Below are 11,786 nucleotides of genomic sequence, written 5' to 3'. Positions count from 1 at the left end.
CTTTGGGACCTTTTCGTTTGTTTAATGTAAAGAAATAAATTATTCTAAAAAAAATGACGTGTGGAACCTGAGAGTGTGAGGCTGTGTTTTCTTTTTAAGTGGTTAGTTCCAGTTCCTTCTTGGACACATTCAGTACATTTGTGTGAAGTACATGTACACGTATGAAGTACATATTTCCTTAGATGAATTCCTGACTGTGTCCTGACAAGAGACACACTTTTTCCTACATTTTAACCTCCTTAGACCTGGTGTCCTCGTCTGTGGACAACACATTTTGGGTTGTTCAGGCCACAGTGCAAATTTTTAGAAGAACAGCAACACGAATATGTTCAATTTTGAATAATTGTAAGACTTTAGAATATTTATTTATTTTTTATTTGTATTTATTTTTTTTTATTAAATGTATGTATTTATTTATTTGTGTTTATTTTTTATATATTTTTTAAATTATTGTTTTATTATATTTTAATTTCTTATTTTATTTCATTTATTTATTTATTTTTATTTAAAGGCATATGTCTTCCTGCACCTGTCAGCAGCACAAATGAGACACATTGTTCCTAGAGGCACAATTGTTTCTCATTTTCTTTTTTACACAGAATGTCTGTGTTCAATGCTTAATAGTTTTTGCAAATAAAGTCCTGCAGGAGCTCGGGTCTCAGGAGGTTAAACAAGCTTTAAATTGGACAAAACTTTGAAAAATGAAAAAGACTCAAGTAAAGCGACGTCGATCATTACATTTCCTCATTAAACTCGTGCAGTGGCTCTAGCGTTTAGTTTGTGTTGGTAGAAAACACAAGTGTGGAGATTTTCAGTGACTACACTGCAGCATGTGTGACGTTAATGCTGTGCTTTAACTGACACTGTGGACATTATTTACACACTTGGACTTTTATCATCAGTGTCAAGGCACCAAGTTGCTATTGCACTTTCTTCGTATTTTTTTTTCAGATCAGAGGTGAATTGTTGCATTTCCCCAAACAAAACCCATTGTGTTTTTACTGGCAATATTTAATTTCTCAACATTAAGTACCATATTTCTGTTTGTCTTCTGCCCGATCACGTCTCAGTGTCAGAGACGTGTTTATGAAGATGTTTTTAATGTGTTCAGCTCATATCTGCAGGTTGCTCAAAGATCTTTGGGAGAGAATAAAGAAAAGAAGCTCCACGTTTGAGCTTGTTGCCATTTCTACAAGAGCCACAACATTTTACTAAAGTGAACTGTTTTAATATGTTATTTTTAATCTTTCCTCATCCATCCTTATAGAGAAATCCAGAGGCAGTGGTCTGAGCTCATTTTCACAAAAGTCCTCCATAAACAGAGGGACACTGATGCTATTTTCTAATGAGACATGAAGAAAAAGAGGGCAGCATTATTCATCTACATCAGAGGTGCCCAAACTTTTTTTTTATCGAGGGCCACATCTCAAAACATACTTGTAGCGGAGGGCCACAGATGATCAGTGCAGTGCTTTATGCACAGCTTTGACAGAGCCACATTCACTTTAGGTCTGTATCACAATGAAATGTGATGTTTGAGGATATAGTAGTAGAAATATTTTAATTTGCTGTTAAAAGTACAGCTTATGATCAATTGGGCCGGTTCAGCAGGAGGCCTGAGGGCCAAGAAAAACTGGTCTGAGGGCTGCATTTGGCCCCCGGGCCATAGTTTGGACACCCCTGATCTACACCATAAATCCTTCAGTTATTCAGTCCATAAACCTTCACTAGACCCACTTTAACCCTCTGGTGCACAGCGGTCACTGCAGTGGACAGCTACTAAAACATAACTTTCTCTTTAATGCACTGGTTTATGTGGTGGAGCTGCATATCAGACTCTACAGTGCTCTCTGCTGCCACACTCCATTGAGGTAAATTCAGTGGTCAGTCGGTGTAACTGCAAGTAAATTTCCTTGGTTTTTTTGATTGGTTTTCTTATTCAGGCCTAAACATTGCGCCTATACAGTGTTGAAATTTCCCAAAAAATGTTGAAATGTTTTTCAAAGCATAAAAAGAAACATATGTCTGTATATTTACAATCGAACACAAGTTAATTCATTTTTACATGCAGCTCACAGTGTTGTTTCATGTCCTGAGAAGAATAAAAACACTTCAGAATCTTGACCAAGGCTTTCATAATTCATGCATCAGAGGGTTAATAATAGCAACAAATATCTACATGTCTGCTTATGTCAGACTGATATAATCCAAATAACGACACGGACGTCAGGTTGGCACATTGAAAAATACAAAACAATTTAATATACAACTGTTTAAAACAATCCAGAATGTAAAAACACTGGCTGATGTTCATGCAGAGACAGAGAGCGTGTCTGTTAAAAGTTTCTCAACGTTTGGAAAGGAAATAACGCGCTGCGGTTCACCGTCCAGCGCTGGAACTTAAAAATAAAGAAAACGTCACATTTGTGCTGGTCCCACAGAGTAAAACTGAAATAAAAAAAAAAAAAAATCTGAGGTGGTAGATTCAGGTAAAAGCGAATAAAAGGTGTGTCGGAGGGCCGCTTGAAGACGCTGCTGGTTTAAAAATAAGTGCGTTTCCACGGAGAGGTCAGAGGTCAGTGTTTGTTGTTGGGGTCGTCCTGGTTTGTCGTGGCGAGGCCGTTTTGCGTCTGACTCGTCCCCGAACCCAAACCGTACAACCTCCCGCAGTACTTGGCGTCGTCGATGTTGTCCTCGAAGAAAAGCTGAAGAGACAAAACTAATGGGTCACATCTCCTTTGTGTTTATTTGAATCCAGTTTAAAAAGTTCGACAGTTCACCCAAAACATAACATTTAAATATAAATACTACACCTTGTTCTGATGGAGGGTGGAATAAGCAAAAAGGAAAGGTGTCGTCATGATACTACAACTTCAAACTCACATTCAATACTAAGGAACAGACTCAATACTCGACACCACGATGATAATAAAACTATTTATTCAGACGACAGAATGGGATTTTCTATATTAAATGGCGGTAGTTTCTTGTCTCAAACTCAAGATCATTCTAAAGATATTCAGAAAGTATCACTGGGACGTGGATATATACAGATATATTTAGAACTACAACTGTTTACTGTGCTGTTTGTGTATTTGTAGCAGTTGTACTTCCACATGTGTTACAGTTGACGGAGCAGAGCTGGAGGTGGATGGACAGATCATTGTTATAAATGCAGCTCAACGTCCCGCCCACTTCCAAATCCGCTCTGGTTCTATTCATTTTTCACCAAAGACTTTTAGAAAAATTCAAATATAAAGAGTTTAACGGCACTGTGGAAGAGCTAATCAGCTACGTGCTAACTACTATTCATAACGCAGTTGTTTTAAGTGAAAGATACAAGATCATTCTAAAGATATTCGGAAAAAGTTAATATCCCTCCCGTAAATAAGACGTTTTTTAGACCTGATACCTGCTCAAACGAGTATCTAGCTCTGATACTAGTTTTATTATCGATTAGTACCTGATTTTCGATACTTTTGACCTTATTAATAGTGTTATAGATCTGTGTAAATGTGAGTGACGGTTTAGATTTCATCACGATTCACGTAAACTTTGCGTCTTTATTTTTATTTACCTCTTAAAAAAGCAAAGTAATCTCGTTCTCCAGAGAGTTCATACTTCGCTCTGATTGGTTAATTCCACCTGTCACTCACTCAGAGCCTTCAGGAGGTTGACCAAAAGGAGCAGTGGGTTAAAAAAGATGAGATCACCCAGCCCGACATCAGCAGTTCTCAAATTCTTCAACACAAGCACAACACTGCATCGACTTCAGGTCTAAATTAAGGCAAAACCAGGTCTAAAATAAAACTTTACAATTGCTAGTGTAGTTCTAAGTAAGAAATAACCAAAATTAGGACAACAAACTATAAAACTGACTCTAAATTAAACAAATATTTGAACAGTCAAGGAATCCATGTGCCAACAGAAGCAACTCACGGGCCGCAGTTTGAGAAACACTGATAAACGATGCAGTAAGTTCCTTCCTTTAGTCACGTGATCGACACAAAGTCGGCCTCTGGTTTTGGCCCAAACGCTCCAGAAAACAACCAATATAAACCTGTCTCTGCACGTCTGTGGGATCAGATTTAAACACATCTTTATAACTTTAGCAATGTCCTTTATTACTGCACTTTTAAGTTTAGTTTAGTTTGGAAATTTACTCTGCTTTTCTAGTTTCATCAAACAAGGGAATTACATCTCCAGATTTTTTTAATGGAAGCAAATAAACACAAAACTCTTCTACCAGAGTTTTATCAAAATATCGTTATGTTTTCTATTTATTTATTTATTTTGAGCACATGTTTCAGGCAAACTTAAAGCACATTTCAATTTTTTTTCCGTATTTAAGCTCGAAAAGGAGTGAGAAGAAGAAAACGTATTAAATCCCACCTATATTTTCCATTAGGACATAAATTAAATGCTTTGTTTAAGCTTAATATTCATTACAATCCTGTTAAAGAGGCTGCGCAGATGTTAATTCCCCCACAAATGGTGCAAATCATCTACACTGCAGGAAACGTAATGTATTTAAAAATGGAACTTTTAAGATAATGTTAATGATGAGCTTATTTAGTTTTGTAATATAACTGTGATATAAAGTGTGTTCATCTGTCCAGGGATAAATCTGATCTTTTCTTTTTGTAGGATTAATGAATTTGTACATGATAATAAAATCAAAAATAAACTAACGTGTGCTTCTCCTTGTGGCTCCACTGAACACACATTTCCCTTCATCTGGTTGTACTGTTTCCGTTGCAGTTGTGTCGTAGTTACCTCTTTCATCCTGAAGAAGGCCATCCCCGTGAGCAGAGAGTCTGATCCGGCCTGATGCTGTCGGCCGATCCTCTTGAGCTCCAGCTGATCGGCCACTTCCTGTAACCCTCCCTGCAACACGCCACACGACATTTTTACTTTCACATTTTTATATTTGAGTGCGGATAAACTGTGACTTTTCCTACACAAACGTATTTACAAAGTTTTTATTACATTATTGTTGGTTGAATGTACCATATGAAGTCACAATAATCACTATATCAACTTATCAATCTAAATATGAAAGAAAGAACATTTTTTTCCAGGCTTATAAAGAAAAAAACGAATCACGTGTACCTTTTTTTGCACTATCTGACAATATTTGAGCTGTAGTTGATGGAAAAGTTAACGTCTATGAGAAATTTTAGATACTAGAACTACTTAAATGTTTAATCGTGCTGTATATTTCTGTCCACACTTTTTACAATCAGTTCTTTTAGGATAATTATCAGTGGGATATATATACACGTTACTGTTTACTGTGTTATTTGTGTGTAGCAGTATTTTACTTCCATGTGTTTTATAGTCACAGGCCTAAGAGCGAGTGGCTGGACAGATCATTATTATAAATGGAGCTCAACAGTTTCACGCACTTCCAGGTCCGCTCTGGTTCCATTCATTTTTCCCACAGACTTTTAGAAAAATTCAAACCTTAAGAGCTCTAAGGCATCGTTGAAGCTAATCAGCTACGTGCTAACTAATGTTTAAGTCCAAAAAAGGCAGTTTAGAATGTCAGATTCTGTGAAATGTGTTAATAACTTTGCAGTTTATAAAGTTTCAGAAGCAGATTTTTCTTGCTGCCATTAGTTACCACATAGATGATTAACCCTGAGGAAGCTTTAAAATCGTTTGGGTTTTTTTACCCAGAAAGTTTATGGACGGCTACTATTGAGATTCACTGGCAGCCACTTGTCTGTCAGGCAGCTGTGGCTTCATAAATACTAACAAACCAAGCATGGACAGTGAAAGGACACAGGTTTTATGGAGCAATTTGATTCAAGCAGCATTTTAATCCCTTAAAAAACCTGTAGGACACTTTAATAATTATAAAATAAAGCTTTTTTGTGCCAAGCAGCTGCCACCAGATTAGATTTTTTAATTGTATCACTTATGATTTCTGGCTCAAACCAGTTTTTCAAAATTCTAAATTACATTTTTAACATTGTAAATAATAACGGGATAAGTTTCTGCACCTTGAGGTTTTTGCAGCTCTTCATCAGATATTTGACGTCATAAATGGCAGGAAAAAACAGGTTTAAGATTTGGAAGAAGTCGTGCTCCTCCTCGGGCAGCCGGGCGTCTGTGAGCAGCTTCACCAGGTACCCAAAATCATAACCACTGCAACAAACACGACATTTTCATCAATTAAATCCAAAACTCACTCATAAATCTTAAATTATCCTTGAAGGCAAATAAAACTAAATATATGACGACGTGTAGAATGACGAGTTAATGTGACATGACCTAAAAGTATTGGATTCAAATGACTCAAATGTTTTTTTTTTTGGTTCTTGATATTGTGAATCATCAGTTGATCTCATCAGTATTCCCTGGGGCGTGAAGCTAACTGTAGGCACTGCTTTGTCTGAAGCTCAGTTAAAATAAAGCCCAGATTAAAAGTAACACAATTTCACCATAAAGAACTGATTTAGCTGGAACTACAAGAGTTGAGCTGATTTGTGCTGTTAAACAAGTCTCTCACACATAAAATACAGTCATAAGCTAGCTAGCATTAGCCAACAGTTTCTCAGTCTCACTCGGCATTTTTGTAATAAATCAAACACTTAAACAGGACGAACGCTCGGACTGATCACGGGCTCCTGAAAATGTGTTGTTTAAATCAATTTTGTATTTTTTATCCTTTGGTTTTAAGACTTTTTTTGTTTGCTCACGTGTGCATTGTGTCGCCACAGTAACTGCTGAACATTCCACCACAGAGCCACATGCAGAACACACCAAGCACGACGTCACCGTGAAGTATCAATTATCCATTCAAACCCGATACTGACCTGTGGAAGGAGAGCCACTTGACGTTTTCACACAGGACCAGCCCCGACGTCATGAGCAGCTCGGCGAAGTACAGCGTGTCGATGCCCTCCTCCTCGTGTTTCTTGAACTGGAGGCCGGAGTTCTGCAGCAGGTCTATGGAGTCCTGGGAGTACATGTCTTCTCTAGAGGAAAAAAAACCACAACAACAATAATTACACATCAGGTCGGCTCATGTGAGGTCAGCGCATCGTAAAGAGACTGTGGTTTAAGGTGGTGGAGATGGAGGAGAGAGGGGGTGGATTTTTCTTTTGTCTAAATGGAGGTGTTGTCATAGTTTATGGATGAACTTCTACGGTTAAAGTTAAAGCTGATGTGTATATTTCTAGTGGCATAGACTGTATAAAGAAGTGGACTGAGTGAGCGTGACGTCACCGCAGCGTTCAGCTCCAGTCAAATGAAGCTCATTGAGGCCGGAGCAGTTACGGCGGAATTCTGAGCGCGAGTATCATAGCAACCAAAGAGCCAATCTAGATCCCGCCCGCACCACTGGTTCGGTCGGGGGCGGGCTGTCGCTGTCAATCAAGCCTGTTGCTAACAAAAGAAGATGTTATCGGTCGATCCTGAATGTGTGACACTTTCTAACACGACTGTTTGGATGCGGCGTTCCCCTGGACACGTGCAAAGGTTAACATTAAATAATTTGTAGAATGGCATTACACTGGTAATTTTGTCAAAACAATTAAACAAAACAAGTTCACAACGGGAATCTTTACTTTCTATAGTTTAAAATTGAGCTAGAGATGTTAGAATCTGTCAAAAATTAGATGTTTTGTGGTTTATCTTTAACTAGTAGAGCTGTGCCAACAACTGACAGATTGATATCATGATCTAAACTTTGGTTGATCTCGATAAGGCGAGTGAATTTTAATGGACAGGTGTACGGTCAGTCCTGTGGCAGTGAGTGTGTGGTACTGAAGAGAAGTCATCGCTCTCTCGTTAAGAAAAACGCACATGTCCCCACGTTTAAACAGGTTTTGACTTAAATCTGCACAATTTGACAAAGAGTAAAGTGTCTCCTTCCCTCCGCATCTGTGTGTGCGGTTTCCTTTTTCTCCTCTGGTGCGTCTCATCATGACAATCCAGGTTATAGAAAGTAAACAACTATTTTCTAACCCTTTCTCAGTGAAACTTGGACAAAGAACACAAACATCACATGCGTTTCTGCTGTCTGCATGTTTTTAGGCTCAATATATTGAACAAACACATTCCAAACTTTAAAATGTGGATTTCTCTGGAAATATTGGTCCTAATTATTAGTCCTATCAACATGAAATAAAACAGTAGTGATCCTGACACCCTGTCCTTTATGTCTGAAGTTCACCTGCCTAAGTTTTCAATAAGATGGAATAAAATCTAATCAAAAATCAATATCAATCAATGTCAGGGGAAAAATGTGATTTTTTTAAAACTATCCGAGCCTACCCGAGCCTATGCACATTAAATTTCACATCTTTACCATGTTTTAGCTATGTTGACCCTTGACCTAGTTTGATCCCTGTTGAGTCCTGATATAGACTTGGTTTGGTCCTGTTCCAGTCCTGGTTTAGTTCTAGATTTAGTCCCAGTTTAGTGTCAGACTGTGGTGTAGCGCGTCTCACGTTAGGTTGAATTTGAAGTTGAACTGCCAGGTGGTGGTGACTGCTGGGTAATCTCCGTCCTCGTTCATGAAGGTCAGGCCGAGCTGGATGATCTTGAGCAGGTCCACGTTGCAGCGGAGGAGCTGGTACTGATAGTCCACTGTGCTGCGGAACTCCCCGATCGGCCGCACGACCACGCCAGGAAACTCTGTGTCCTGAGAAAGTAAAAGTGATACAGTTAAGCCTGAACGATACTGGAAATAGTAACTGCTTTAGGTCATTGTGAACTTCGACACAACATCAAACCAAAATAGTAAAATCCAGCCTAAAGCCTGAAGTTTTTTAGATTATGGGGAAAAAAATCATAATCACAATTATTCTGGTCATAATAAGGGCTGGGTACCATTAAAAAGAAGAAAATACAGAGGGAAAAGGTGAAAAAGGTAAAAGTTAAGCTGCTAAACTGTAGTTTTTAATAAATATGACTTTGTGGTTCTAGATTAAACACATAAATGCAGGCGGTGAATTGACAGGTACCGAGTTACTCTAGTACCAAGGCATAACTATGATTCTAATTGAGCAAATTATTTATGTACTGACAAAAGTTAACCTGCAGAGGGACTATGGACTTTTTGAACATGTCACAATTTAACAATCCCATCGCAACATCAAAGATGTTTGGGTCCAAAATTATGATACAAACTTCTGAAATGTTGATTTTATTCATCAGGAGGTTCAGACAAACTGCTCCACACTAAAGCCTGTCAGTGGGGGCGTAAGCGAGGGTGTTGTTTGAATTTCTATTTAAGGCCTAAATGACAAACTATCAAATACTTTTTTTTTTCTTTCCATAATTAAGTAGGTAAACTGTGAAACTGTGAGCCCAAAACAGCCACAGAAAGAGTGATGACATCACTTAACACTCTCGTAATAATATAGATTACTTTAAATAACTATTACCACTTACACTACACTAGAGTGTGACCCAAGTTTCTATGAAATTGTGCTGTCAGTTTTTAGGCCATATAACTGTTGGACTCAGACTGTTCTTACCATTGCTATGTAGTTGTAGTTCTGAATGATGGCCCTAATTTTGCGCATCTCATCCTCCACGTTACTGGCCCAGACCTCACAGATGATCTGGCTCGAGTCGGCGAGCGCCGCCGGCATTCTGATGATGTCACCTCAGAACACGACCGTCACCGTGGAAACCACTCTCCAATCAGAGAGTGTGAACAGGAACCCGTCCAGCACACCCAAATATTACCTGTGAAGGAATAAACAAAGACGTTTACTTTTGGAAGCTACAACCAGATTCTCAGATTTCAACTAAGCTCCAACTGGAGACGAATGCAAATCTGATCAAAAGTTACAACTGCGTGTGAAGTCCAGAGACAAAAACTGTAGAAAACAAAAACCAGCTCCGCACTTCAGTTTTTTGGAGCTCAAATTTTTTAAAATATTTTTTTAATTTCATTTTAATAGTCCCATGTGATGTAATGTTTCAGGTCCTTGTTTTAGGAATTGGTTTTCCCCTAACGACTAACATGTAAATCCATCCATTTTCTTCTTTGCTTTATCCGGTGCCGAGTCGTCACAGACAGATCCTCCGGCTCTTAGAGGGAATCTTAATCCCAGGGCAGCCGAGACACATTGTCCCTCCAGCACTCGGTCTTTCCCAAGACCTGCCACCACCTTACAATGATGGGGGAGTATGCAAACAGGCATGAGTCCGCCCTCCTGTGGATTCTCCACCTGCAGAGAGGCTCTTAGGGGTCGGGTGCATAGAGGACTGGGCGGTGGTTGAAGTCAAAGGCCTCGAGAACCCAATCCACAGATGTGGGACATGGTTAACATGTAAAAATTATATATATTCTGCACGTGCAATTCTAATAACTACAAGACATATCAAAAGATCAAATTTTCCAAATCAGCCCAGAAAATGTGACCAGAATCTCATTGTGTCCCATGGACTGAGCGGCTCAGATTTGCACCGTCTAAAAGAAAACAAAGACTACAAGATTAGAGGCTTATTCTGTCTTAACTCTAGAAATTAACAGTGTATTTTGGTGGAATTCAGTGTCTGTAAATCACTGCTGTAATTTCATAAAGCTTTTACAAAAACATGAAAAAAACCTCTTCACCACAAACAACAGCCTCACTGTCTCTGTCACAACACGAGCTTCAAAAGTTAATTATTTCGCACTAACTTTTGATTTTAGTAGGTAAAAGTGAGAAAAAACTGAGAACATTACACCGCATGAACGTTATTATGAACAACAATGCTACACATGCACAACAAACGCAAATTTAACACTTAAACGGCTAAAACTACAGACAAATAACACCATAAAGTAACAGTGTAGATGTTAAATAAAGATCTTTACACTGGAACAACAGCTCAGTGTGAATTTATCCTAAAATACTCCACATTTACTCACAACCCGCTGTTAGCATTAGCCTTTAACTGCTAACTACCTGTGAGCATTTCAACAAAACAACAGACTTTTTCAGGTTCAACGACAGTCAGAACAAAAGAGAAGGCGTCGATAAAGAAAATAACATCATTAAAAGGTGTTTGTTGATTTAAAAACACCTAAACTTTATGATATAATACCTTATTTTAGCCAAACACGAGCCGAAAAAGCCGCAGCGCCTTGATGCTTATGTCTCTTCTTCGTCCTTTTTTCGCTTGTTCCGTTTCCTCCAACAGAGAAAAGAGCCTTAAGTGTCACACTGCCCCCCGCGGCAGAAACAAACACTGCAGGAGACACGCGTGGACAAAACGGGAGTATTTTTCTATGTAAGATTAAAAAAATAAACATTAAGACTCAGTATGAATATGTTTTATAGGGTTGATTGTGTTTTAATAATGTTCATAGTGCTCAATAGTGTTTTTTATAGTGTTCATTGTATTTTTATAGTGTTTTAATAGGTTTTTTTTTAAAGTCTGTATAGTGCTTAAATATTGTTTTATAGTGCTTTATAGTACTTTAATCGTGTTTATCGTGTTTTAATAGTGTTTTATAGTATTTTTATAGTGTTTATAGTGCTTTAATCGTCTTTTATAGTGGTTTCAGGGCTTTAGTAGTGTTTATAGTGTTTTACAATGTTTTAATAGTGTTTTGGTAGTGTTTATAATGTTTTTATAGTGTTTATAGTGCTTTAATAGTGTTTTTAGGGCTTTAATAGTGTTTATAGTGTTTTACAGTGTTTTAATAGTGCTTTAATAGTGTTTTTAGGGCTTTAATAGTGTTTATAGTGTTTTAATAATGTTCTGATAGTGTTTTACAGTGTTTTAATAGTGCTTTATCGTGTTTTAATAGTGTTTATAGTGTTATATAG

At 38.0% G+C, this 11,786-nt stretch overlaps 1 protein-coding gene across 1 annotated transcript; it reads right to left on the bottom strand.

Moving 5' to 3' along the window:
- Nucleotides 1-2,231: 2,231 nt before the first annotated feature.
- On the bottom strand, nt 2,232-11,140 carry cnot8 (CCR4-NOT transcription complex, subunit 8). Its single transcript, XM_033978837.2, has 7 exons — nt 11,059-11,140; nt 9,495-9,708; nt 8,463-8,656; nt 6,825-6,986; nt 6,009-6,153; nt 4,777-4,887; nt 2,232-2,705 (listed from the first exon to the last, which is right to left on the bottom strand). The coding sequence occupies exons 2-7, from the start codon at nt 9,609-9,611 to the stop codon at nt 2,577-2,579; spliced, it is 858 nt and encodes a 285-aa protein (XP_033834728.1). The 5' UTR covers nt 9,612-9,708; nt 11,059-11,140; the 3' UTR covers nt 2,232-2,576.
- Between the last annotated feature and the right edge of the window lie 646 nt (nt 11,141-11,786).

This window comes from Periophthalmus magnuspinnatus, chromosome 14 (genome assembly GCF_009829125.3).
Source record: "Periophthalmus magnuspinnatus isolate fPerMag1 chromosome 14, fPerMag1.2.pri, whole genome shotgun sequence".
NCBI lineage: Eukaryota > Metazoa > Chordata > Actinopteri > Gobiiformes > Gobiidae > Periophthalmus > Periophthalmus magnuspinnatus.
The sequence above is the reverse complement of the archived record's forward strand: the minus strand, read 5'-3'. Positions and strand labels throughout refer to the sequence as shown.